At 27.2% G+C, this 26,957-nt stretch overlaps 4 protein-coding genes and 1 non-coding gene across 6 annotated transcripts; 2 read left to right on the forward strand and 3 right to left on the reverse strand.

The window, feature by feature from the left end:
* Positions 1-4,897: 4,897 nt before the first annotated feature.
* On the reverse strand, positions 4,898-6,331 carry LOC124936433 (heavy metal-associated isoprenylated plant protein 7-like). Of its 2 annotated transcripts, none has more exons than XM_047476930.1 (5): positions 6,201-6,331; positions 5,908-6,121; positions 5,601-5,800; positions 5,449-5,530; positions 4,898-5,364 (listed from the first exon to the last, which is right to left on the reverse strand). In XM_047476930.1, the coding sequence occupies exons 1-5, from the start codon at positions 6,297-6,299 to the stop codon at positions 5,036-5,038; spliced, it is 924 nt and encodes a 307-aa protein (XP_047332886.1). In that variant the 5' UTR covers positions 6,300-6,331; the 3' UTR covers positions 4,898-5,035. The 2 variants fall into 2 exon arrangements, with proteins under 2 accessions (XP_047332886.1, XP_047332887.1); XM_047476931.1 differs by having other exon boundaries at positions 4,899-5,364; positions 6,207-6,262.
* Positions 6,332-12,559: 6,228 nt separating this feature from the next.
* LOC124934066 (non-specific phospholipase C6) lies at positions 12,560-14,611 on the forward strand. Its single transcript, XM_047474534.1, has 3 exons — positions 12,560-13,913; positions 13,992-14,168; positions 14,238-14,611. The coding sequence occupies exons 1-3, from the start codon at positions 12,845-12,847 to the stop codon at positions 14,537-14,539; spliced, it is 1,548 nt and encodes a 515-aa protein (XP_047330490.1). The 5' UTR covers positions 12,560-12,844; the 3' UTR covers positions 14,540-14,611.
* A 46-nt stretch (positions 14,612-14,657) lies between these two features.
* Positions 14,658-14,739, reverse strand: TRNAS-UGA. Its single transcript has one exon. It is a non-coding gene; the product is annotated as a tRNA-Ser (tRNA).
* Positions 14,740-14,835: 96 nt separating this feature from the next.
* LOC124934067 (protein transport protein Sec61 subunit gamma) lies at positions 14,836-16,253 on the forward strand. The gene is made up of 3 exons (XM_047474535.1): positions 14,836-15,010; positions 15,110-15,225; positions 16,073-16,253. Exons 1-2 carry the CDS (start codon positions 14,917-14,919, stop codon positions 15,223-15,225), a joined length of 210 nt encoding a protein of 69 aa, XP_047330491.1. The 5' UTR covers positions 14,836-14,916; the 3' UTR covers positions 16,073-16,253.
* An 8,712-nt stretch (positions 16,254-24,965) lies between these two features.
* LOC124936663 (protein indeterminate-domain 16-like) lies at positions 24,966-25,606 on the reverse strand. Its single transcript, XM_047477179.1, has one exon. It carries the CDS (start codon positions 25,563-25,565, stop codon positions 25,017-25,019), a length of 549 nt encoding a protein of 182 aa, XP_047333135.1. The 5' UTR covers positions 25,566-25,606; the 3' UTR covers positions 24,966-25,016.
* Positions 25,607-26,957: the final 1,351 nt, after the last annotated feature.

The raw sequence follows: 26,957 nt of genomic DNA on the forward strand, positions 1-26,957 counted from the left end.
GTTTAATTAATTTATGTGTTTAATTTTACCACTTAAATGGTTAAATTGAAATGTAAGTTATGATTACTGTTTTTTTTAATAAATAATAATAAAAAGTTTATGATAGACTAAATAGATTTAAAATAAGGTGGATTATTTTTCTTTATTAATTTAGAAAAAAGTTTATATTTCAATTCTTTTTACTAGAGCAATAATTCATTAAATTTTATTATTTTTTTTTATATAGATAATAATTGATTTTCAAATTGCAGTTAAATATTAAAAAAATTATATTAATTTTCAAATTACAGTTAATTATTAAAAATTTCTAAAAGTTTGTTTATTTTAGATAAGATTCTTATCAAATAATTATTATGATTTTTGTATATACTTATTTTTCACATACTTATCCACATTTATAAATGTATTTTTAAGAGGTAATATATTGAATGTTTTTATATATTTAATTAAGTTTGAAATATATTCATATACATTATCTTGTTTTAAATTTTTATTATAAATTTATTTTGTTTTAAATTCTCCTTATATATTTATTTTTGTTTTTGTTTAAATTTATATTTTAAATATCTAAAATCATTTAAAATGTTATAAACAGTTAATTTGTATTAAAATATGCACAAATTTATCTTATTTGTGGTATATCTTTTTTTTTTTCTAACATACTATGGGATCGACAAAGTTTTCACATTCGTTTGAAATAACCTTTTCAACTCAATTCTCCAACGAAAACAACGCATGCTATATTACATTTCAGACAATAATGTTTAAGAATAAGGCAAGACAATGTTGCTACTATTCATCTTCCTTATATTTAGATATTGTGTACTTTTTTTAGGAAAAAAAATGGGACAACAGATTAAGTATGTAGCCCGCAAACACATTTAACTAAGCGCAGAACTTATCACCAGATGGGTTCGAACCCAGGATCTTAGGGTGAGTATCCACCTCTTAAATATTGTGTGTTTGTGTTGTCTCAAAATAATCTATATATATATATACAATTAAAATATAAATAATATGACAGAAAGAACGAAATATAAAATATCATACCGCAATATAAAATTCGTATATATTTGAATTGGTAGGTTAAACAAGACTTATATAAAAAAATCGGTTATCCTCCAAGTGAGAATGAATGTAAATAATTTGATTGGAAAAAAAAGAGTTTATTAATCAAAATAAGCTCTAATTCAAATTTTAGAAACACACCCCCTAATTGAAACTATAGGCAATAAATTATTTTAAATTAGTTATTCAAATTTCAACCATATATTTATGAATGGTTAATATTTTGAGTTAGGTTCATTTTATCATATTTCAAAGAGTTTAAACAAAAATAAATATAAAATGAACTATTTCAAATAAAAACAAAATGTATAAAAAAGTTATACCTATTAGGCTATCACCCCTATTTTTAAGTTTGTTTTGTTTTAATAAAACAATATGATTATTCCAATTATAATACTTTATTTGCAAACAAATGGATGTTTATGAATATGGAGCTGCATTTGAATAAAAAATATTGCAACTTTTTTTTTTGTGCATCAAGCTCCAACCAATATTGAATTTAAATTATTTGCAATTAATTATGAATAAAATTCAAGCTTCAAATCTAATTTGATAATTAACCCTAGCAATAAAATCCGCCGCTCTCTTATTAATCTCCATAGTTTCCTCCTCCCTCTTTCCTCCACCGTCGATATCCTTTTCCCTCTCCTCATCCAACGACAGATCAGTCAACGTTCCAGGCCGACAGTTCAGATAATTATTATTACCCACCACCATCGGATCACAATTCAAGTAATCCCCACCGTCCATCTTATAAAAATTTCCGACAAGAAAAAGAACAATGATATTCCCCACAATGAAGAAAAACATAGGACTGATGAAAAGGGAAGTGAAATGAGGAATCGATAGAGAAATGAAGAGTTTAACGCAGCAAAATAGAGGAGGGTATAATAGATGATGAGTGGAGAAGAATGAACCACATGCTAGTAATGCTGTCATTGAGTACAGGATAATATTGCTCACAATCTGTTCATTTTGCTGCTGCCGCCGGTAATGTTTTTTTCTTGAAATAATGGTTTTTTGATTCCTTGATTTAGTAACCATTGTTGTTGTTAATGAAGAAGATGATGGGTGAAGAAAGGGAAATGGGGGGAGGAGTGTTAATATATGAAGGAAAAGTGAAGATGGGGAATTAGTGAAAGCACTTTAATTCCACTTTTATGGACATGAATGGGTTTTGGCTATTGGAAATTTAAAGGTTTGGTTATGGCTTTTCTATTTGTTTAATCAATTTCACTTAAATAATAGGGAGATATAGGGATTTTTGTAATTAGGGACGTAAGTATATTCTTTACATGGTTTTCTATCAGAATTGTCCCGTTAAACTGTTTTTTCGATTCAACTATAGTCGAACAGGGAATAAGATACAAACTCTTTATTTCTTTCAACAATAATAAACACAACTAAATATATAACTCACCAACATATTTAATTTTATAAGAGTGTCAAAAAAAAATAAAGAATATTATAAAACAGTGTCTCAAAAACAATTTCGAAATCAAACGGGACGAGGATAGTAGTAAAAGAAATCTCCAATTAAAATGAGACGCGATGGTAAAGACATTTCTCGTCTCAATTCGACTAATTGTCGTCCTTGTTTAAAATACTTTAAATTGAATATATATTAAAATTTTATATCTATGGTTATATAAGTTCATTTTCATATAATTTGTATAGTTACTATTAAACTCTCTAGAATTAAAACACTATATTTCATAGTATTTATAGAGAATGACATGAATTATAATGATAAAAAAATAAATTATTTGAATTTTATTTGATTATATTATTATAATATATTTTGAATTTAAAATATAAATTAAATTAAATTTATTGAAAAATATAATAAAAATAATAATTTTATTTGTTTTTTATAAAAAATTCAGAATATATATCAAAGGAGTTTTGTATAGTAGAGCTTGTATTCTATATAATTTTATTTATTTTTTTAGTTTTTGTTTATATTATATATAATTTTATTTATTTTTTTAGTTTTCGTTTATATTATTTCTCTATCATATCACTGTACTATAACAATCAAATCATTTATTTTACAACTAAAATATTTCTACTTTATTTTTTTTAAATTTTAAATACAAAAAAAATATTTTAGTAATTAAATTAATTAAAATTTAAACAATTCATATTTTAATCAAACAATTAAAAAAAACGAGATCAAAACAATCTGGTAAGATTGTGAAGTGATTTGCATGATTAAAATAATTAATTTACCTAAAAAAACAGTGGGAAATATTGGACGCACTATAAGTAAAAAAAGAAAAGATTTCCACAGCTTTTTTCTTCACATGAAGTAGTGGGAGCTAATTAATTATATAAATGTGATGAAAACAAAATATAAAATATATATTCATAGTGGAATCCAAAAGTAGACTAATTAAACTATACTTTACTAGTCTAGAAAGACTTGTAAAGTTATAATAAATAAAGACAAATAATTGAGAGGAAGTGACAAGGTTGGTTCCTTTGGAATCTTGAGTTTGTCACATGATTCAAATGTTTTATAACTTTTGATTATAAGAAGGGTCATATGATAAGGACTTAAGGGCAGACCATTAAAATCTAAGGGTTGCTTATCAACTCAATAATTCTTTTTTGAAATAAGAACACAATTATAGTAACATAATTTACCTTTATTAAGGGAAAATAAAACTAGACATATTAAGACTTCACCAATATAACTCAAGTGACAAGAATGATTTGTAAAATTGTAAAGTCATGGTTTGATTTTTACTTAAAACAACTTAAATGAAAGTAGATGTCGTGATCCTAAGATGTTAAGTTATTTTTCTATATTTTAAAAATATATAAAAATTATAAATAAATCAGACAATATAATAGTCTTAGCGAGGCCAAATTGATTGAGTAACAAAAATAAACCTAGAAAATGACCCAATATTTTGAGGGACAACAAAATAATAAGTACATTATCAAATAGTTTGAGTTGGGTATAGATTAGAAAAGAGATAAATTTATATGAAAACTTTTTCTTTTATTAAGTATATTGTTCAAATGTTTAAAATCAAATTTTTTTTCTTCTTTTAGAAAAATAACATGAACTCTCACAATCATATTTTTATTTTAATTTAAAACATTTTAAAACAAAAATTTCTTATCATTTAAGTTATATGACAAGTTATTTTAAAATCAGCCTTAATTAGATATATATATTCATAAATTTACTTACAATTTTTTTTTCCAAACTCAAATCTATCTTGTACTTCCAAACTAGCCCTAATAATTTGAGCAAACAAGAAGAAAATTATAATATTTAACTAACTAAACAATTTATATAATTTTTTTGTTCACACTAACACATGGAGTCAAAATGTGAATTAGTTATTAATTAAATTTGAGAATTTATTTTCAAAAATAATATTAGTCATATATTATTATTTATATATATATATATATATATATATATATATAATTAAAAACTTTTATACATTGATTATTAAAAAAAGAAAAAGTGATAATTAAGAAAGTTAATTAAATAATAGTAATAAGTAAATGAGATTATAAAGAACTTAAATTTATATAATAACTTTTTTAATTTATAAATATAAAATTAAAAAATCAAAATAATTTATTAACTCTAAAATCTTACCGTTGTAAATTTAAAATTTAAAAATGTAAAAATTTAAAAGTTTATTTACTCTAAATCACATAACTTTAAGATTTACTCAATATTTTAAAAAAAACTTTCACCTAATATTAGTTTAACTCATATCACTAGTACATATAATAATTATATCACATATTTTTACTAAATTAAAAATAATGTCTATAAATAATATAATATTACAATAATAATTTCTCTATAGTGCCCCACCATTCATAGCAAATTTAGAAATAGAAAAATAAACCCTAAAAAGTTTCAACATCACATAAACCCTAAAGTTCCGGGTAGAAATTATGTTACCATTTCGCCCCTCTAGTTGTCTCATTTTCACATAACAGAACACCCATTCGGATTCTCATCACTGAAGATCTGAGAAGGGTAGTTTTGGTACACAAACTGATGATCAATTTGATTATGACTTGGATAATAGTAATACAACTCATTCTTCTTCACCTTCTCCTCACAAACTTCCTTCTTCTCCATGGCAGCATCTTCAGTTTTCTTCACTTCATCCTCTTTTTTCTCTGGTTCTTGTTTCACTATAACAGCTTGCTTTCCTGTTCTCTTGGAGACATGATCCAAAAGCTTGACAGGATCAAAAATACCCTTCACTGATACTTGTGAATTCTTAAGATCTGGTTCCACATTCTCCACCCCTGTTGTTCATTTTCATTTCAGACAGAAAAGTTCAAGTTTTTGAAATAACCCAATCATGGAAATGAATTGAATTGAATTATTACCATCCATTTTCAGTATCTGTCTTTTGAATTCTTCAGCACAGGCTTCACAATGCATATAAACTCTTAGTATCACTGTAATCACCTGAGAAATCACTTGAGAAATTAATAAAAAGCTTGATTTTTGTAATTAAAGGATATGAGTTGAATCAAACCTCTTCTGGTAATTTGGGGGTTTCGTTCACCTCTGGCTTAACATTCTCCGCCGCAGGCGGCGGAGATGGAATCGGTGAGATTAGTTCGACTTTTCGATGGCTTTTCTTTTGAACCCTTTCTAGAATCTTCAATGGATCTACTTTATCCCCTTTGATTATCACTTTGTGATTCTTACAGTCGATGAAAACATCATCAATTCCTAAATTAAGATCATCCCCATTACTTAAATCATAAATCTAAACCAAACCCAGAAATCAGAATACCAATCCCAGAAAATCAAAAATCAAAAATCAGAATCAGACTCACCTTCAAAACCCTTGAGACATCTTCTCACCTTCTTAGCGCATCCTTCACAATGCATATAGACTTTCAAAGCAATCTCTATCGCCGGTTCCTTCGATTCATCAGATTTAATCTTCTCTTCGTTTGGCTGATCTGGTTTGTGCTCTTCATCGACCTTCTTCTCCTCTGGTTTGTGTTCTTCATCGGCCTTCTTCTCCTCCTCTGGTTTCTTTTCATCCTGATACAGATTAACGATATGTAAATGGCGTTTCGCGATTTGCGATTTGGGATTTGGAGGAAGATGAAAGTAAACGTACCTCTACCATTTGATTTCTTCTTCCAAACGCGAAAACGAGTTTAGTAGAGAGAATCACTGATTTCTTTCGCCGCCGGCAGGCATCAAGTAAACCAAACATAGTTATAAACTCTTAAACAGATAATTAATTATTAATTCTCAAATGATATATGTTATTTTATTATATTATGTATATATATATATATATATAACATTTTATAATGAGATAAGACTGTCTAATGTTACTTTTTAGTGATTTTTTAGAAAACTAGGTAAAAAGTTTATTATTATATAATCTTTGATTAGTGATATTTTTCTATATTTAATTACATTATAATATTGATAGTTTATTATATAAGAAATTATTTATAGACTTTATAAAATTATTTTGTATAGCGATTTTATTTATATTTAATATGATATATGTCATTGAAATGATAAAAAAAATTAAGTAAAAAATAAATGAAAAAAAAATTAATTTACTTTTTTTAAATAAATGTTTTTCAAATTCTTTCTACTTGAATAAAAAGAGATTTAAAAAAGGCAAGTTATTATACAAATACATTCAAAATAAAGTAGAAGTAGCCGTTGCTAAACTCTCTCTATCTATCTAAGAGCTCGTTTGGTGGTGTTTTTTTATGCTAAAAATTCATATATTACATTTTATTTAACAATTAATCTATTAAATAAAATACTAAAATATTTTTATTTTATTTTTATAAAATACTATAATTTTTTATTAAAAACATTTTTTTAATTTAATAAAATTCTCAAATAACCCAACATCAAACAAGCTCTAAGTCTTTTTTATTAAAAAAAACTAAATTATATTTTTTCATTGTAAAGAAAAAAACTATTATAATTTTTATAAATCTATCAATAAATTATTTTATTCAAAGAATATAAATATATCATGTTAAATAAAAAAAATATCAATAAAATAACTACGTATTAGTAGGGTTGTAAATGAATCAAATACTTTTGATTCGATTCGGTATTCGTATTCGAATTTTGATATTCGTATTCGCAATTTGTTGATTCGAATTCGAATAAAAATATTCGATTCGATTCGACTAATAAACGAATACGAATACAAAATCAAGATATTCGATTCGGTATTCGCTAATATTCGATTAAATATTCGATTATATATATATACCGTTTTATTAATTTTAATTTTATAAATATTATTTATTCTAAAACTCTAGTACATATATACATTTCTTCGGTTGAAAACTTGAAACCCACATTTCTTCGGTGATTTACCAACCACTTTAATGAAATGTTCTTTTGATAACTATTGTTTATGTTATGTTACACGGAAGTTTTAATTAATGGCTTGCATTGAATTGTATTGGGAGTTGAATATTGAAATCGTAATTTGAATATTATTATTTAATTTTTATTAGGTAATTTTATTGAATATTTTTATATATTATGTAAAAATATTAATTTTCAAATTTTCGAATAAATTGTATAAAATATGTTTAAAAAAATCGAATCGAATACTCGAATCGGATCGAATAATGAATATCAATTTCAAATCGAATACGAATCACATTAATTATTCGAAAAAATTTCGAATACGAATACGAATATTCGAATAGTTTCACGAATACGAATCGAATACAGTAATATTCGCTTCGATTCGATTCGTTTACAACCCTACGTATTAGAAACTAATATATTTTTTCCCTCAATTAAAATGTTTTTATTCCCCATAAAATAAATAATAAAATGAACATGTTAGTATTTTATTTCAAATTAGTGTATTTGAATGTGGTTTTCGATGTCCATAATTGTGAGGTTTGACCTTTATATTGTCATTTGTTTGAAAGAATCAAATTATAACTCAATTTAGGGATTATATAAAAAGAGTACCATTTAAAAAAAAAAGAGTATCAATTATATTATCACTAAATATGTTACAAGTTGAAAAGAACATTACTACAATTAAAAAAAAAACTCAAATTTTCCTATATGCATATTTTCTTAAAATGTATAAGCAAATATGTTGTATTATATGATTTTATTAAAAAAATGTTTGTTGAAAAATCTAATTGAAAGGATTGTGAAAATCAATGCAAAGTTATTTGAAATTTCTTCCAGCACAATGAGCTTAATTTGAAAACAATAATTTTTTTGTAAGATTTATTTGAAAACATGATCTCTGCAAATCAGATTAAAAAAAAAAATTCAAACGGGCTCAATGTTGGCGACTGATTGGAAAAGTATCCAAAATTTGAGAGTTCTTATTGGGCCTTTTTTAAAACACTTAAAATCATTATATATATATATATATATATATATAGTTTTGTAACATTATATTATTTAAATTAATATCCAAATAAAATATTAAAAATATAATTTTCAAATAAATTATTTTTTTTGTTGCCAAACTCAGCTCCTGTTATGAGCATTACCAAATTGTGCCAATTAATTGTGTATCTTAAGTTATTTATTTATTTATTTTAGAATCTGAATTATCTTAGTTTATTGCCTTTATGTTAGTTAAGCATCTTAGTTGGCACATATAGTTCTAAATGAAGTACTAAATATTATTCAACTAACTGTATTTATCAATTTATTTTAACATAAAATGTAGTAGCATACTTACTATACATTACTTTATTCAAATGGGATCAATTAGTTAATATTATTTGTTTAATAAATATATCTATTAATGTGTTATGCAACTTGGGGTACAAATTAATTGATCAAGAACACACACAAGCATATGTTTTGATAAATATATAAAATGTTGTGTTTCATTCAATAATATTCAAGGCTTTGTTTTGTGTTCTTTCAAAATATTTGAAAGTTCGTTCAGATTCGGGTTATTTAAAAAATCTGGTAGGTTATTTAAATAATCGGTTCGGCATAATTTGGCATAATTTGGTTATTTAAATAAATAACCTAATGTGTGATTACCATCTTACCTTCTTATTTCATTATTTTCTTAATTTGTCCAACCGCGTTTATTGATAATAATAAAGCAAAAGTTATAAAGATAAAAACAAATAGGTTCCCACATATAATATTGAGAGTCCATATGATCAATTTTTCTTTTTAAAGTTGTATAATTGCTAATAATGTGATAAGTGGGATCAATATTTCGGGCCACTAACCAAAATTCTTGACTATAGACCACAGAAATTTGATAGGGCCACTTAAGTTGATTTATTGTGCGTTGTGTGATTATTTTGAGAGAAAAAAAATATATATATATATATATAGCTTTTTGTTGGGCCTACGACTTTTTGTTGGGCCTACGACTTAACGCGGTTATATAATTGATGATTGATTTGAAAATATGATCCTACTTACAATAATGAATTCAATTTTCTTATAGATGGATTATTTCTTGTTAGACAATGTTCAACAATATTATAAATTTTAATGTTAAATTTTTTATTATTGAGTTAAAATATTTCAGATGATGGTAAGAACATATAATATAACTTAACAAATAGTGGTTTTCTGTATGAAAATTTAGAAAATAAAAACATAAAGTAATATTCAAGTACCTAAACAAAGTTTTTATCATCACTAAATGAATCACTAGCTTTATTTTCTTTTCCTTTCTTACATGTTCCTTTTTATCAATTAACAGTATTTGATAATATAGTTAAAAATAAGTCAATTATTTTTTAATGTGAAGATAATAAGGGATAGATGATGACCCAAAAATTCAAACTTATTATATTTTGCTACTTCAATCTAAACATTTAAACAACTTTCGGAAAAACTACTTAGATTTCAGTTATACTTCAAATGAGATTTCAAATATCCGTCATGAAGAATATGTCATACAATATCCAACATTGACTAACTATAATTCATTCATTTTTCATGCATTTGTTGTGGAAAATCTCATATTCCAAAGAACCGATATTTGAAATAATTGTAAACTTTAACAACTTTTTTTCAACAACTTTGTTCAAATACAATTCAACCAAATATTATGAAGATACTCCTCATAAAAACAATTAATGTTTTAGTCACTTTCTCTTACATACCCACCATAATCTTAAACATTTAACTTAAATATAATAAAAAGTTTACCAAGATAAAAAAATATATATATATTGTCGCAATCAATTAAGGATGACAATTTAAAACCACTCATCTGGTAGTTGACCGGGAATGGAACATGATGATACTTGTGTTCCCGTCCCGCCTCAATCTCATCATAAATATGTTCGAACACTATAAATATAATTAAATATATAAAATCACCAATATATTTATTTATTCATTATAAGTGTTTTAAGTTTATTTAGACATTATAACCTAAAAAAAAATAAAAAAAAGTTTTAGTTTCTCAAAACATATCATATTTTGAAATGACCCATTAATATTATTTGTGACAAGAGTATGAGTTAACCATTAAATTGAATTTGGTGTCATGTTGGGAATGCCAGCACCACCAATATTAAATTACAATTTGTCGGTGCATATTGTTTTTATCTCCATATATATAACAAGTGTTTTTTTTATGAGTTATAATTTTATAATACTAAAAAATGGTAGATTTGGGATAATTGAAAAAAAATGTATTTTTGTTAATAAATTGTTTTGTACTATATACTATAAAAATTCTTAAATATATATTTAACTCTCTTAGCTTTAAATATTTTTTTTATTTAATTATTCATAATATTTTGTTAAATTTTAAAATTAGTGAACCATGTATTTCAATGAAATTGATAAACACATTAGACACTTTAATGATCAATATGAGTAAAATTAAAATAAAATTTAGAGAAAAAACTATCATTTATGCTTTTTGAGTTTGTTTGACATACATTTATTTATGCCATAATAAAATCTTTTTATGTTATATTTTTATTATCCTAAGTTTTGAATTTTAGTTTTTATATTTTATAACTAGTTTAATTTTCTCATAAAAAAATTTTAAAATAAGAAAACTAACATGACACGTTATCATTATCCTCAAATTTCTATTTTCATTTAAAACGTTTTAAATAGAAATCAAATAATTTCCCATATTAGATAAGATTTCTCCCATATCTAATAAAATAATTTAGGATTAAATTTTTTTTTAGAGACATTTCTAAAATATTGTGAGGTTGAGGAGAATTCTTGAAATTAGTTATGGAACTCAAAATATTTATTATTTTTATAAATAAAAAATTTGTGGTTAAAATCATCATTGAAATCAAACAAACTTATTCACATGCTGAATACCCCTTATTTATTCTCGTGAAATTTTGTTTCAAGGCTTATAATAAGAATCGTGCACCCGCGAAGCAAGCAATAATATCCAACAAAAACAGAATTGGCCTCAACCCATTTAAAAATAGTTTTTGGGTTTCATTTGGATTAAAAAATTAATTTATTTATCTTTTTAAATATTAATATTACATTTGTTTCCATTGATTTCTTTTTTTTTGAAATTTGAATATAATACAATATTATTTTATTCATTATTTAATAATCATATCATTTAAATAAAATATTAAAATATATTTTATTTAATTATTATTTTTTATTATATATTAATATTTTATTATAAAAAATACACAATTTTTTAAATAGAAAACTGACAAATAATCTCTACACTTCAAATGTGTTTTTCTAAGAAGAAATCAAAATAAGTGACATTTCTTTTCTTAAAGTTTATATATATATTTTTTTATTTAAATGGGAACTAGTATACACTCCATCATTATAGTCTTCTTTTAAAATAAAAAATGTGGCAACAAGGGTTAGACACATAATCTGCAAACACACTTAACCATTTAACCAGACATAAAACTTGTCGTATAAAGGCTTTAACCAAAACTTCACAAGGAGGTTAGGAATATAAAAAGATTATCATGCAATTTTTCCCTAAGGATGACAATTAAAATCTGTCATTCGGTTTTGGATTCGAATTTAAGACGTTTTTTCATCGATTTGATAAGTAGTTAACCAAGTATAGGGCTGAGATTGTATTTGTATTCTTCACCTCGATCTTATCCCGTTTTTCTGAACACTTATAAACACACTAAAATATATAACATTACAAATATAATTATTGATTTTTCATATTTTATAAAAAAATTAAATTTATTTTTTTATAATAATATAATTTTTATATATTATATATTAAATATTGTTTGAGAATATGGAATGAGGTGAGAATGGTGATGACATTCTCATCCCTCTTTCTCATTTAAACTAATTTAGTCAATTAAAAAAAATACATTTTTTTAAAATCAATAATAAAACACTCTAATAATTCAAAATTGATTAAAATAAACCTATAAAGAACAAATCACAAATTTCAAATAAATTTATAATGAATTCCCACTAGAACCCAGATCGCATATCTATCAGTGCCAATCTATACCACTGATTGATGATCATCCATCAGATTCTCTCTCCTTTCCTCTTCTTCCATTCAAGAAAGAAACCGAAGAGAGAGAAAAATCAGCCGCCATTATTCTCTCACTACCCACTTTCTTTTTCTCTCTCCCACTACCAGTAAAAAAGATAAGAAATTTACTACAAGAGAGACAAAGATCTCTCCTTTACTTAAATAAACCCACTAATCTTGCCTCTGATTCTCGATTCCTTTCTTCTCCATCTGTAATTCTCTATAAGATTCATAGTTAGTTTAGATATAGAGAGAGAACAAATCTTCAAGAATTGCAGAAAATGGGAATTCACTCTGTTTTCCTCCTCCTCCTCTTTCTAACACTTTCTTCATCTTCTTCACCTGTAACGGGTCAAACCCGACAACCCATCAAAACCATTGTCATTCTAGTTCTAGAAAACAGATCTTTCGACCACATGATTGGCTGGATGAAGAAATCAATAAACCCATCAATCAACGGCGTTACGGGTCGAGAATGCAACCCGGTTTCAACTAAATTACACCAATCCAAATCTATCTGTTTCACAGACGATGCAGAATACGTGGATCCGGATCCAGGTCATGCCTTTGAAAACGTTCAACAACAGGTATTCGGATCCAATAACTTCCCTTCAATGTCTGGTTTCGTTGAACAAGCCTTATCAATTTCAACTAACCTATCTCAAACCGTTATGAAAGGATTTAAACCCGATTCATTACCCGTTTACTCAAATCTAGTAAAAGAATTCGCTGTTTTCGATAGATGGTTTTCATCAATTCCGGGTCCAACACAACCCAATAGATTATTCGTTTACTCTGCAACTTCATTCGGATCTACAAGCCATGTCAAGAAACAACTTTTAACAGGTTATCCTCAACAAACCATTTTCGATTCACTTCATGAAAATGGACATGATTTTGGAATCTATTTTCAAAACATACCCACTACGTTATTCTATAGAAATCTTAGGAAATTGAAATACATTTTCAAATTCCATTCTTATGGTCTTAAATTCAAGAAAGATGCACGTGAAGGTAAACTACCAAACCTCACTGTAATCGAACCTAGATACTTCGATGTAAAGGGTTTTCCGGCAAACGATGATCACCCATCACATGATGTCGCTAACGGTCAAAAACTTGTTAAGGAAATCTACGAGACATTGAGAGCAAGTCCTCAATGGAATGAAACATTATTTGTTATCACTTACGATGAACATGGTGGGTTTTATGATCATGTTCAAACCCCGTTCGAGAATGTTCCTAACCCAGATGGGAATACAGGACCGGCTCCTTATTTCTTCAAATTCGATCGTGTCGGTGTTCGTATTCCGACCATCATGGTCTCTCCTTGGATCAAGAAAGGAACTGGTCAGTAAGCAGTAATCAGTGTTTTATAATCAATAATACCCATTTCAAATTAACTGATTTGATTTCATTCAATTGCAGTAATCGGTAGACCAAAAGGACCAAATCCAAATTCAGAATACGAACATTCATCAATCCCAGCAACAATCAAGAAAATGTTCAATCTTTCATCAAATTTCTTAACCCATCGAGATGCTTGGGCAGGGACGTTTGAACATGTCGTCGGGGAACTAACTTCTCCAAGAACCGATTGTCCAGGTATAAACTCAACTACCTAATAATACCCATTGATGAATACGAGTTTAACTCATGTTTTGTGTTTTTTAGAGACACTTGCGGAAGTGGTACCTCTGAGAAGAACAGAACCAGATGAGAAGAGGGGATTGTCGGAATTTCAAAGTGAGGTGGTTGAATTGGCGGCAGTTTTGAATGGAGATCATTTTTTGAGCAGTTTTTCACAAGAAACGGAGAAGATGAAGATGAGTGTAAAGGAAGCAGATGAATATACAAGAGGGGCTGTTTCAAGATTTATAAGAGCTAGTAAAGAAGCTATTAAAATGGGTGCTCATGATTCCGCCATTGTTGATATGAGATCTTCACTTACTACTAGATCTAAACCAAACAACTAAATTTGAACACACGAAACTATTAATGTAAAAATGTCATCTTTTGTTTTTGGTCGGGTGTTTGTAATGTTTTCACTTGAATGGATGTCTTGTTTGGATTTGACACAAAAAAAAAAAATATCGTCGACAGCAGGGTTCGAACCTGCGCGGGCGAAGCCCAACAGATTTCAAGTCTGTCTCCTTAACCACTCGGACATATCGACTTTTGTTTTATGTTTTATATTTATAAAATATACAATAATTTTATTTCAAAGCAAACCAGACCTAAATCCTAAAACAAGACCTAAACTTTGAGACATTGTTTCACACTTACGCCCAGCCGAGCTTTGATCTCTCTCTCTCTCTCATCTAGACAGATTTTTTGAATATCAAAGAAGGAGATGGACGCCATAGATTCAGTTGTGGATCCATTGAGAGAATTTGCTAAGGATAGTGTTCGACTTGTCAAGAGGTGTCACAAACCCGATCGCAAAGGTATATCATTTCTTTTTCTATGCATGCAATGATCTTCAAAAGGGTATTCTTGGTTTCAATTAAGTAACTTCATCTCTGGGTTTCCATTTATTGATGCAGAATTCACAAAGGTTGCAGTCCGTACAGCGATCGGTTTCGTTGTGATGGGATTCGTTGGTTTCTTTGTCAAGCTGATCTTCATCCCAATCAACAATATCATCGTGGGTTCTGGTTAGGTAATTTTCCTATCCATCTCGTTCCCACATTTGATTCAATTCTATATCACAAACCCGATCGCAGAGGATTTGTTATCGATACTAGATCTGTTAGAAACCTATCAATTCTAGAGAATTTCTTGCTTGTTTGACAGATTAATAGTTTTCCTATTGGTTGAAATCGTGTAGATCATTTGTCAATTCACACAGTATTCTATGTTTCTTCTTACCAAATATTAGAAGTCAGCCTGGAATGTTGTTTCAATCTGTTTATGCTTATGTATATTTTGCTGATCAATGGTTTCATGACAATTGGGGGTTGTCAAGACCCAATTTTGTTTTGCTAAGGAGATAGTTTATAGGAGTTATGAAACTTACCCCTTATCCTACTTTGGGTAATGCACCACATGTAAATGGCCTTCTAGAATTGATCATCATTTCCACAAACATGATTGAATATGCAGGCATTCATTTTCCATCAGATTTCATAACAATGGGTGTGTCCAGCAATTTCATTAACTAGCATATGATCATCTCCAGGGTCACTAACAAAATTCAAAAAAGTTTCAACTGTAAACAGATTCGTATTAGGGGAAGATGATGGCTTATACTTATATTGTATTAAGAGTAGTGTAGATTAGAGAAGAAATTTGTCGAATGCTGTTAATGGCTATAATGTGTGGCATGTAAGTCAAATTCAAATAAACATGGATTTTCACGACTTTTGGGATTAAATCGAGTATGATTGCATAATATTATGCAACAAGTCTTTGAGTTATTGCTCAAATTGGTTGAGTTTTCAGTTTTGGTTCTACTCCTCCATTAGTAATTTGCTTAAACTGAGAAATGGATATTATTATTATTGCAGAAGGAAGAAGAAAGCTGCAGCAATCTTCTTTGGAGTTTACAGTCTTCCTTTTACACAAAACTCATTTAGTTATGTACCTCTGAATTTTGCTCCATACATTTCTTTATTTGTTTTTGCGTTTTTCTTTAATGTATGACATACAGACACACATATTCGAACCTCAGTTCAACTTTGTTAGTCATGAATTTCCTTGGTAATCTTCGGTTTAATTGATGTTTGTGGAAATGCATGCTGATTTAAGTTTTATGTATCATTATTAATATACAAATCCTTCCTAATTGCTGATTATGATTTAATATTAGTGTTCATAGGAAATGCAAGTTTGATGCCCTATTCTCTGTTTCTTCTCATCTGTTTATAAATAGTTCAACTCAGCTGGTTTGAAAGAAGTATTTAGTTATATTTTTTTGTACACTGGACTTGATTTTAACTTAACAAATTGAACAAGAGAAAAGAATTATTGGATTGAGTTAGAACTTGGCCTGATTTGAGGTATATTGGGATGATTCAAACCTAATTTGGGCCAGATTTGGACCAAGACTAGAAAAGGGTAGCACAATAGTAAATTTTTTTATTTGACAAAAAAAAGATCTTTACTGGATCAACCTCAATGTGTGATGTTGATATTGATTGTGAATCAAAGAAGTTTGTATGGTGAATGTTGCTAGGATTCACAAGGGATGTATTTGCATTTAAAGATCTTACAATCTTGGTTTCAACAAGTTGATCTTCAAATCTGATTATAACTTGATGATTAAATATTGCACATTGGAACCCTTGCTGCCCAAATCCTCAAAGTTGAATCATAACTAGGTCTTTAACCTCAAAGTTGGATCATAACTAGGTCTCTAACTACAATGGAGAAATTATTTGTACTGTCCATGCATGCAGACATATCTGAATTAAATATCAATAATTTGAAAAAACAACAAAAAAAATATCTTTAGTGCAGAACAACACTGACATTAGGGTTTAAGCAGCTTGGATTTGAACCAATGATCTCTTCACATATAACTTTTACTATTGAAATATATATTACATATGAGAATATACAATAATAATTCACTTTTAATAAAAAGACTAACAAAAATGTATCAAAACTCTTAAAACATTCAAACTTAAATGCTTCAGTTGCATAAATCTCGATTTTTCTCCACTATGTACATCAAGTTTTCTTTGTCCAATTCGATTGTGGATAATCTTGGTTCATCAATATCTGAAGAACTTTTCCTTTGTGACAAATTTCTCACTGATTGGTATGACGATTGATTTTCTCTAGGGTTTGAATCATGGTCTAGATTTTTCTCTAATAGTTAAGTTGAATTTGATTGTTATTTAAATGCAATGCTCCATGGTGGATGAAAAAAAATTGCGATCAATAAGGAGTCGACTTTGAATTTATAAAATGTGAAGCTGTGCTAAAATACTAATAACTATATTAAACTAACAGGTTATCCACATTCATTTATGGATAACATAAACAAACCAAAAAAAAAATGAGTGACCCAAATATATGCATTATTATGCAATTAAGTTAGAGAAAAACATTATAAATTGATGATGATTATTATTTTGAAATTGAAAGGTAGAGACAAAACAGAAAGAAACAAAAAAGCATAAAGATAAAAAAAAAAGTGGTCCTTAGAAGAAGACTAACCAACAATTCCAGCATATACCATTGATTCAAAATCAATGTTTGATATTTTTCTTCTCTAGCTAGCTAGTTAACAGCTTGGCATATATTTCCTTCCTTTTTAGCTGTTCTAGTTCCTTAAAAAGGGAAGTCGTCTTATTCTCATCAACTAGATCCAAATGAAACCCCGTTTCCTTTTCGAGGGAGATCCTTTGCGATAACTGGAGTCCTAGTATATGTCAATTACGGTACGTACCAATATTGTCATTGTCATTATCATTATTATTTAGGCGCAAAAATTATGGACTTGTCATATTGAAAGGGGCCACAATATGATGTCTTTTTGGAGTATAAAGAAAAATAAATGAAAAGTTGGAAATTTTGTAGCTTACTTTGGCAACAGTGAACATGGGTCTGGCTCCATGATATATATAATTTCATTTTCATGTATCAGAATTTTGCTTCTTCCATCATACCCCATATCTCTTACATCTATCTATTTATCCTTTTCTACTTTACCCCAATAATTATTAAATAATTTGTACATTTCTTAAAGTTATACTATTATGCATACTAAATTATAAGGTCATCCCATCACACTTCTAATTAACTAGTTATTTCAAATTAGTCCCCAAGATAGTTTATGTGATGTGTAACATTTTGTTTTAGGGTTTTTTCGAACACTTTTTCTCGGTTAGGTCTAATCAGCCAAACGCTGTAACATTTGGGCGTGTATCTATGTATTATAAAAGTTTGTTTTGCTCATTTCATTTCAGTATCATAGTTTATCAGATCCCATGAAGATATTTGGTGATAAAAATCTAGTTTGCCTATCTGGTTTCCTAAGGGCTTGTTTGATATTTGGTTATTTGAGATAAAACCAAGTTTTTATCCCAAAACTTAAACATCATATCAGCAATCTAATCAATATTTTTATCCATTTAAATACAAAAGTTATCATCTAATTTTATCATTTCTCTAAGCCATTATTCTCTCACCTAAACTATATCCTCTAAACTCAAAGGATAAATTAGTCTTTAAATTTTTAAAAAACCAGTTTTTTCATACTTTTTATTAAACAAGAGTTTTCAGAAAACCCAAATAAAACTCAAAAAAATCCTTTTCTCAAACCAGCCCTAAGCTTGCTTCCAAAAACTCTACTCGAGAAAATTGTCACTCTATTTGATGAGGAGGCCAAGTATGAGTTAAAAAATCAGAGAAATTGTGAAATTCAAAAGTAAAATTTTGTTGTTCGGTTGAGAGTATTGCTATCTTTGGTGCGATCCTCACAAACACGAACCATAGATTGATGTGATTCTCGCAAATGCAAATACAAATAATAGATGTATATAAATATGTAAACATAGTCATTCAAATATATATGTTATATGCATGTAAAATCAACAATTACATTGTTTATCTTATAAATTATTAATATATTATATGTTTTAAAATATATATATATATAAAAATGTTTAATAGATAATAAATATTATTTGTTTGGATACATAAATTTTGATAATAGATTATCTTTTATATATCATAATAATTCTACTTATTAATGTATTTAATTTATTAATTTAAATATTTTTATTAAATTTAAATTTGAATTATTTTAATGATTATCTTTAAAAAAAAATCAAATAACTCACTTTTTGTTATGAAACAAAATTAAAAAAAAAAATCAATAAAAATCATAGAAAAATCCAACATGAAACAAAGCACAGAATAGAGGGTATGGCATTTTCTAACTTTTGCTGTTGAAATGACAAGACCATAATATAAATAAATAAATATATATATATATTTAATTTTCACATAAAAAGAGGTGACAAAATGTCTATTTTCCCCATTGAGAAAAAAGAAAAATGACTTCCCACCTTATAATTAATTCCATTAATTTACCCTTCTCTTTAATTTTCTTTCACTTTCCACCAGTCACTCTTTCAATGCTACATTCCAAAACTTCATTTATTTATTATTTATTATTTGTTATTATAACAAACAACAAAAAAAGATTTCATTTATCTCTCTCATGAAGGAAGGTAGAGTATCACTATCTATCAATCTCACATCTAACATGATTACTCTCTTCTACACAAATCTAATTTTATTTTTATTTTTTATATATAATTCTTATTTTATAAGAATTATTTGAATAATTTTTAAAAGACCAATCATTCTTTCTTCAATCAATTTAATCAACTAAAATATTAATTTTTTTTTTTGTTTCTCAATGATTAATTTTATTAAATATGTTAGTCAAATAACTAACTTTGTATTATCCAAAATCAAACAAAAATGAATTATTTAAATAAATCGAATTCAAACCATACTTAAATTACTCTAATAAGTTAATTTAAAATAATAATAATTTATTTATTTATCTCATAACATGAATTTAAGAAAATCATTTAGACTAAATTGTGACATGTTTGTGAATACATAATTTAAACTTTTGTGACAATCCATATAGGAGGTTTGTTTCATTATTTAAATAAATTAAACTAATCAAATACTATTTTATTTATCTCTTATTAATTATATTATTCAATTTATTAATTAAAATACTAAAATATTTTTTATTTTAAATTATTATTATATATTTAACCGTCTTTTAAATATTTTTTCAAAAACAATTCTCACATCCTTCAAATTAACATCAATCATTACTATTTTTCTCTTTTTAAATTTTTAAAAAAATTAAAATTCAAACAAAGCCTAAATTTTGAAATATAAAAGAACATTTTAATAATTTAAAAAAATTAAAAATCCAAATAACTCACATTTTTATCAATTTTTATCCAATGACTAATATCGATCAAACAAGTCCTATTGTGAAAATTAAAAAAAAAAAAATTCTTCTAAACTGTCACATCCTTGTAGTACTACTGGTCTTCACCCTTATTTTTTTTTTCACCATGCATGAATTATTAAAATAGTAAAAAAATTTATTGCATAGTGAAAGATAGAAATGAGATATTATTGATTATGCATGCAATAATATGGAGACAATTTGAAAAGACAAATATTAAGGATTTGTCATGAAATCATGATGACTACTCTCATGATAGCACAGCAAGCAAGCATATATAAAGGGCCCTACTTCTTTTCATCTTTTTTTATTTTTATTTTATTTTATTATTTTACCCATATATATATATATATATATATATATATAGTTTTTCTCCCAAAATTAATTGATTACATATTTGAAATTCCATGAATGTGATCCAAAATTAATATAATAAAAAGACAGAGAATCTTGAATATGCAAGTGTGGTCATATGCAAATGTACAATATAAATTCCATCATCATTAAGTCATGTTGCAATATCTCCCATTTCTTCTTCTTTCTTTTTTTCCCATCATCATTGCACAACTCTATACATATAATTAATGCATGTCTTACTCCGTTCAATCTTGTGTGTGCCCCCGTTTGGACGGTATATATGTATGTAACAATAGAAATTAAAATATCAAATCAAACCCGTTTTCAAAACAAACCCTATATATAGACATTACCAATCCCGAACCCAAAGTTTTGTTGCCCTAAGCGGAAAACAAATTATTCTATATATATTTGTTTTGTTTAACTTACTATATATTATGTTATATTAAAAACGTATAATAATTTTGTATTATCACTAATAAATATAGTTAAGTACAGATAATTACTCAGACATTAGGCAAAGAAGTAATTTCTTTACCACTATTTTTTAAATAGTTAATATATAAATAAAACGATAAAGTATGGCCTGAAAAAAAATGATAAAAAAATATAAATAATAGAATACAACCACGTTATCAATAGGTTATCGAGCTCGTAAGTTTTTGAAAAAATGATTAACTATCTGACCGATTATAATGACTTTCCAGAACGAATCTCATATAACGTAGTAATAATAATAACATTACGAATGATAATCATTGGACGACTACAATTATTGAAGATTCGATAATTTCACTCAACCAACTAGTCTACCAGAAAATAATTTGAATGATAATTAAAATATGTAGGCATGTCATAACAGCTATATCAATCTAAAATTTTTAACTATTACCCAAAAACTTAGTATCACTTAGTGACCAGTAATACACTACAAAATACTATAAATACTAATTTTTCTTGACAATTACTATTTATTTCTTTGTAAGAATTCAATTTTAATTTTCATTATGGATAGGTTATGAAACCCGTTTTTCCTAAACCCTAAAACACAAATAATTGTTGCAAATTGCTAATATAATTATAAAAAAAAAGTACAATGATGGTGGTGGTAGCCCCCCTAAGATGAAAATTGATCCAAGTCCTTATCACCCAATTTATTCAATGTCATTTTCTAAGCCTGTTACTTTCACACTTGTATAAAAATACCAAAAGTGGGATGAGAATAAGGAAAATAAATCACATGAGAAATCATATAGTATATATATATATATATTAATTGATTAAGTATAGGGCTCCCCTTCCCACACCGATATCGATCGATAATGTTATGAAAAAGAGTATATACTTTTTCTTCCTCGGGAATGTATATATATATATATACACACATAGAGACAATGTTGGATGGGCGGAGTTGTTCGATTGTGTTTGAGCGGTTTTTGATGAAAATGATAATTATCGATCAGTGGAGAGAGAGAGAGAGAGAGAGAGAGAGATGGAGATGAAGATAGAGATAGAGATAGAGTTGTTTGTTTGGAGGTGAATCCACAGACATGCAATGTGGGTATTTGGTTTTGATGGGATAAATTTCTGTGGCAGATTTATGTCTCTTTCTTAATGGACTTTGTTTCGATTCCTTTGCACTTTTCTGTCGAAATTAAAGGTTCTGGATTTAGCTATACCCTATGATCATTCATCAGAACCCTTCCCCCCTCCCTCCCTCTCCCTTCTTCATCCACACCTTTTCTTTAATTAAACATTATATTATGTTCTTTTCTTCAAATTATTATTTGGGTTTCATAAGTTTGATTAGATGTTTATCTCATTAAGTAACTCAAATGAAAAAAATGATTCCTAAGAAAGAAATGATATGTCTTAAGATAAGTTTTCTATGTTAAAATATATATGTATGTATAAAAAGGTGATTAGACTTTTTCTTTCAGTGTCAATAGATTATGTTAAGCAGATAAGAACATATGCTTTTTTTAATTAAGATTTGAGGGATTAAGAAAGACACTTTAATTAAGATTTGGAGAGATTAAGGATCATGTTGGGCTAATTATGGATTAACAATTGATTTAATTAAGGAAACTAAGATCAATAATGTCTTGTCAACTAATTGTCTATATGTTTGTCTTGTAGGTTTAGTTTTGTGGGATTAATTAATTATTAAGGACTTAATTAAGACAATATATATACTAATTAATTTGGTGGGAGAATATTGCTTAATTAGGATTATACTTTATTGATTATCTTCTTTTATTAACTATATAATATAATTTGAAGGCTTCTCTCATATTATAATTAATTAATACACATTTAATTATTATGTATATATGTTTATATATTAGGCGTGAGAATCTTGAAAAGGAAATTGAATTAACTTTAAAATGATAATAAAAACTTTTAATCCAATTATTACTCTTATCATATAATTGTCCCACCAGAATCCATAAAGAGAATTCAAATTTATTAATATAATAATTCTACATTAAAATTAGAATAATGATAAGCTAATTAATTATTTGCTTATGAATCATCAATCGAAGTTTTCAATATTTGGGTTTTTCTTATTTTGGTGGTATCTTCAATATTATTTCAGTTTTTTTAATTATATAAAATAAATTTGAATTTTGAATTTGAAAATTGATGATTTAAATTAAACCACAATACAAACAAGGACTCCACTGAATCCGAGGAGCCACAATTTGCCAAGGTTGTCCTTAATAAGCAACTAAGGGAATCCTGTATGAACTTAGGTTGACTATCATGTGGTCTTGGTCCTTCATTTAGTCACTGTCACATGTTACCATTTTTGAGTTTTAACTTTCCTTTTTTTTTTTAAATTCAAATATGTGATTTAATTGAGGATGATGATGATTAACTAGACATGTTACCTGTTAAGTGGAAGTGCACAATGAAAAAAGTTCTTTCCATTAAGTATTTTTCGATGTGTTTTTAATGGTGACATTGATTACAAAATTATAAAAAGAATCGAAAAAACCTTAATAGGTTCAAATTATAAAGTTTAAGGTTTTTGTTGGCATTGTGTTATCATTATTTGATTAGGTGTATTTAGTCTTAAATGTAGACATAAGTTTTCGAGAAAATATTGAGTTCAAATTACATAGAATAATAGATCAAAAATTACTCTAATATGGGTTATGAAACATATCTGTGCTAATAAGATGTTTAATGAAATATTAAGGAGGATCAAATAATTTTTTTTATAGGTAAAAAACTAGAATGATCCTACAAAGTTATAATTTTTACTTTTTATAAGACGTTTTAAGTGAAAAATAAACACGTGACATTTGATTTTTTAGAAATCAACTCTCTTGATACTTTAGTTATCTTAACTAATTCATGACAACTCATATATTAAATATTTTGTTTACTATCTTTTGGCCTTAGTGTTAGATTAAGGGTAATAATATTAATAATTTAAAAAAAATAAAAAAAATAAAGAATAATTTGATTGATTAATAATTTTTTTGTGAAAAGATGTTAATTTATTTATTTAAATAACTCATATTGAATAAACCAACCAAATCAGAACCTTAATGAACCCTATTATGTTTAAAAACACAATAAAGACATGAATTAACCATTTTTTAATCTTTTTACATACACTACTACAAACTTACCAAATGACTAAAATTCTTTAACCCACTTAACATTATAGAAGTTATTCCTGTTTGATTAATTAATACTAATAAACACAACATTTGACAGTCAATTACAATAACATAAACACCTCAAATTTGAAGATTACAAGCTCTATATTGTCAAATGATAATATTATTAATGTTATAAACAAAACTTCAATAAAATTACTAATTATTAGTTGCATATATTTGAATTACGACATTACCTGACTATAAGCTCGTACATATTATTCTTAGTCCTAGTCCTTGCGAGAGATAAAAATGTATATACGACGGATGAATTATGACCGCATATATGAACCAAAATGAAATGAAATTATATATTTAAATTACAATATTATTTGTGGATATTAATTGGGATGGATAGAGTGATTACATGAAATTAACACACACTGCAAATTGTAATTAATTTAACTAAAATGATATTATTATTATTATGACTAATAAAAATGAAAGATTAGGAGAAGTTAACAATTAATTAATTGGTCGGAATTTCTGCCTACATGAATGGCACGTGATCTCCATGCAAGCCGAGTCAACTCGTCGAGTGGCTCTCTCCTTCATCAACTCGGCTCTCTCAACTTCCTCCCTAGCTCGTTCCCAAACTCGTTTGGCTCGAGCAAACTCAGACTGAGCCATCTCCATCTCTCTCCTAGTCAGCTCTCTCACTCTCTCCGCATAAGCTTTCTCCGCCGCCGCCAACCTTATCTGCTCCGCCGTCTGCCACCTCAGCGCCTCCACTGAAAACTGATCAACCCGGTTGGGTCCGCCGGAAACGGGTCGGGGGGGTCTTTTGGGTCGGACACTGATTGAAAGTTGGAGGTCTAAGGAAGGACCCACGTCGAATGGATCGGATTGGGAATTGGGTTGGGATCGGAATTTTATTGGAGGTGGGTCTGAGTGTTGCCAAGGTGGGATTTTTGGAGAATTTGAAGAGGAGGAATTGTTTGTTGGCCGGCGGTGATAGGCGGCGACGGCGCCGGAGGGGTGGAAGAATTGAAGTTCTCTTTGATCTTCATCCATTAAGAAATTTTAGAGGAAAAAAGGAGGGTTAGAGATCAGTGGTGTGGGTTGTAAATATATATAGATGCCACTTAAAAAGTTGGCACCCTATATTAGAAAAAAAAAAAAAGGATATTAACCCTTAACTTATTTGAAATGTCATTTTTGACCTTTCTTTATTCTTATTTGAAAAAAATATATATTTATATATTAGGCTTGTTTGATTGAACTTATTTGCTCAGATTATCTTCACAAGTACTTACAAAATATTTATATATTCATTGTTTTTGTTGTTTTGATTTCCAGTTGGTTTGTACTGGTTCATTGGATGACGACTTGTGATTATTTTGTTTGGCGTGAGAGTCGGACATGAGCACATTTTTATGTGTGGGTTTTGGTTTTTGTTTTGTCGGATTTCAATTTAGACATCATCGAAATTGACTAATATGCTTTCCTGGGGTTCTTTCGCGTTGAGCATGATGAAAAATGTTATATATGTGTCTACAGATGGAATTGATTAAATCCATATGATTAGGGTTTATAAAGATTGTTTTTAATTGAGATATTTTAATCATCCCTAGGTAAAACATTGATTCTATACATTAGAATATGAGTTATCCCTAATTAATTGTTGTTTTTAAACCAAATTTTGTATAAAAGAAACTTTGGACTAGAATTCTCAATCCCAATAGTTTGATAAATACTAACTTTAGACCAAGAATACTTGTTTTGATTTTGATGTTGCTCTTGTTTTTTTTTAACTTATAACAAATTAGGTTACAATTTGTTTTTGAAATTGATGGGTTGTTATCCCTTTGTATTTGTTATATTCATGGAATCGGAATCAATAAAAAAATATAAGAAGAACGAGACCGCGATTGACAATCCTGACCTTAAGAAATTAATACTCATTATTTGTTTTTGTTTGTTAGCATCATATGATCTATGTTTGACACTATGTTAGAATAGTAATTTTGAATTTTTTCCCTAAGCTATGATGTGTTTTTAATATTTCCAGACAAATTACTTCATTTGACATATTTCTACTATTATTTTTAAGTAAAACTATTGCACAGGTAATCTCAACTTTTATAAAATTATAACTAATATTTAACCGACAATTTTAATTGTGATTGTAAATAAAATTTTGAATCAATCTTGTATTTTATTTTTATATATCAAATAATTTTTTTATTTTATTTTTTTACCGAAAGGTTAATTATCTGTATATTTACTCACAAATTATGCGTTCTATTAAGCATTATAATAGTTTAGATCAACTATTCATTGGGACGTCACAATCATTTTTGTACAACTAAATTGATGGAAAAGTGGACAATATATTGGTGTGTAACTTGTATTATTAAAATTCTAATTTTATAACAGAACCTTATCAGGTAATAATAATATTGT

Source organism: Impatiens glandulifera, chromosome 4 (genome assembly GCF_907164915.1).
Source record: "Impatiens glandulifera chromosome 4, dImpGla2.1, whole genome shotgun sequence".
In the NCBI taxonomy this organism is placed as follows: domain Eukaryota; kingdom Viridiplantae; phylum Streptophyta; class Magnoliopsida; order Ericales; family Balsaminaceae; genus Impatiens; species Impatiens glandulifera.

Excerpts from the sequence above, each read along its gene's own strand:
- LOC124936433 (XM_047476930.1), bottom strand. The coding sequence starts at position 6,299 with ATGTTTGGTTTACTTGATGCCTGCCGGCGGCGAAAGAAATCAGTGATT. Across the intron at positions 6,122-6,200 it reads GAAGAAATCAAATGGTAGAG|GATGAAAAGAAACCAGAGGA; the intron begins GTACGTTTACTT and ends AATCTGTATCAG. Across the intron at positions 5,801-5,907 it reads ATGTCTCAAGGGTTTTGAAG|GAATTGATGATGTTTTCATC; the intron begins GTGAGTCTGATT and ends ATCTTAATTTAG.
- LOC124934067 (XM_047474535.1), top strand. The coding sequence starts at position 14,917 with ATGGACGCCATAGATTCAGTTGTGGATCCATTGAGAGAATTTGCTAAG. Across the intron at positions 15,011-15,109 it reads TCACAAACCCGATCGCAAAG|AATTCACAAAGGTTGCAGTC; the intron begins GTATATCATTTC and ends TTATTGATGCAG.
- LOC124934066 (XM_047474534.1), top strand. The coding sequence starts at position 12,845 with ATGGGAATTCACTCTGTTTTCCTCCTCCTCCTCTTTCTAACACTTTCT. Across the intron at positions 13,914-13,991 it reads TTGGATCAAGAAAGGAACTG|TAATCGGTAGACCAAAAGGA; the intron begins GTCAGTAAGCAG and ends ATTCAATTGCAG. Across the intron at positions 14,169-14,237 it reads TCCAAGAACCGATTGTCCAG|AGACACTTGCGGAAGTGGTA; the intron begins GTATAAACTCAA and ends TGTGTTTTTTAG.
- LOC124936663 (XM_047477179.1), bottom strand. The coding sequence starts at position 25,565 with ATGGATGAAGATCAAAGAGAACTTCAATTCTTCCACCCCTCCGGCGCC.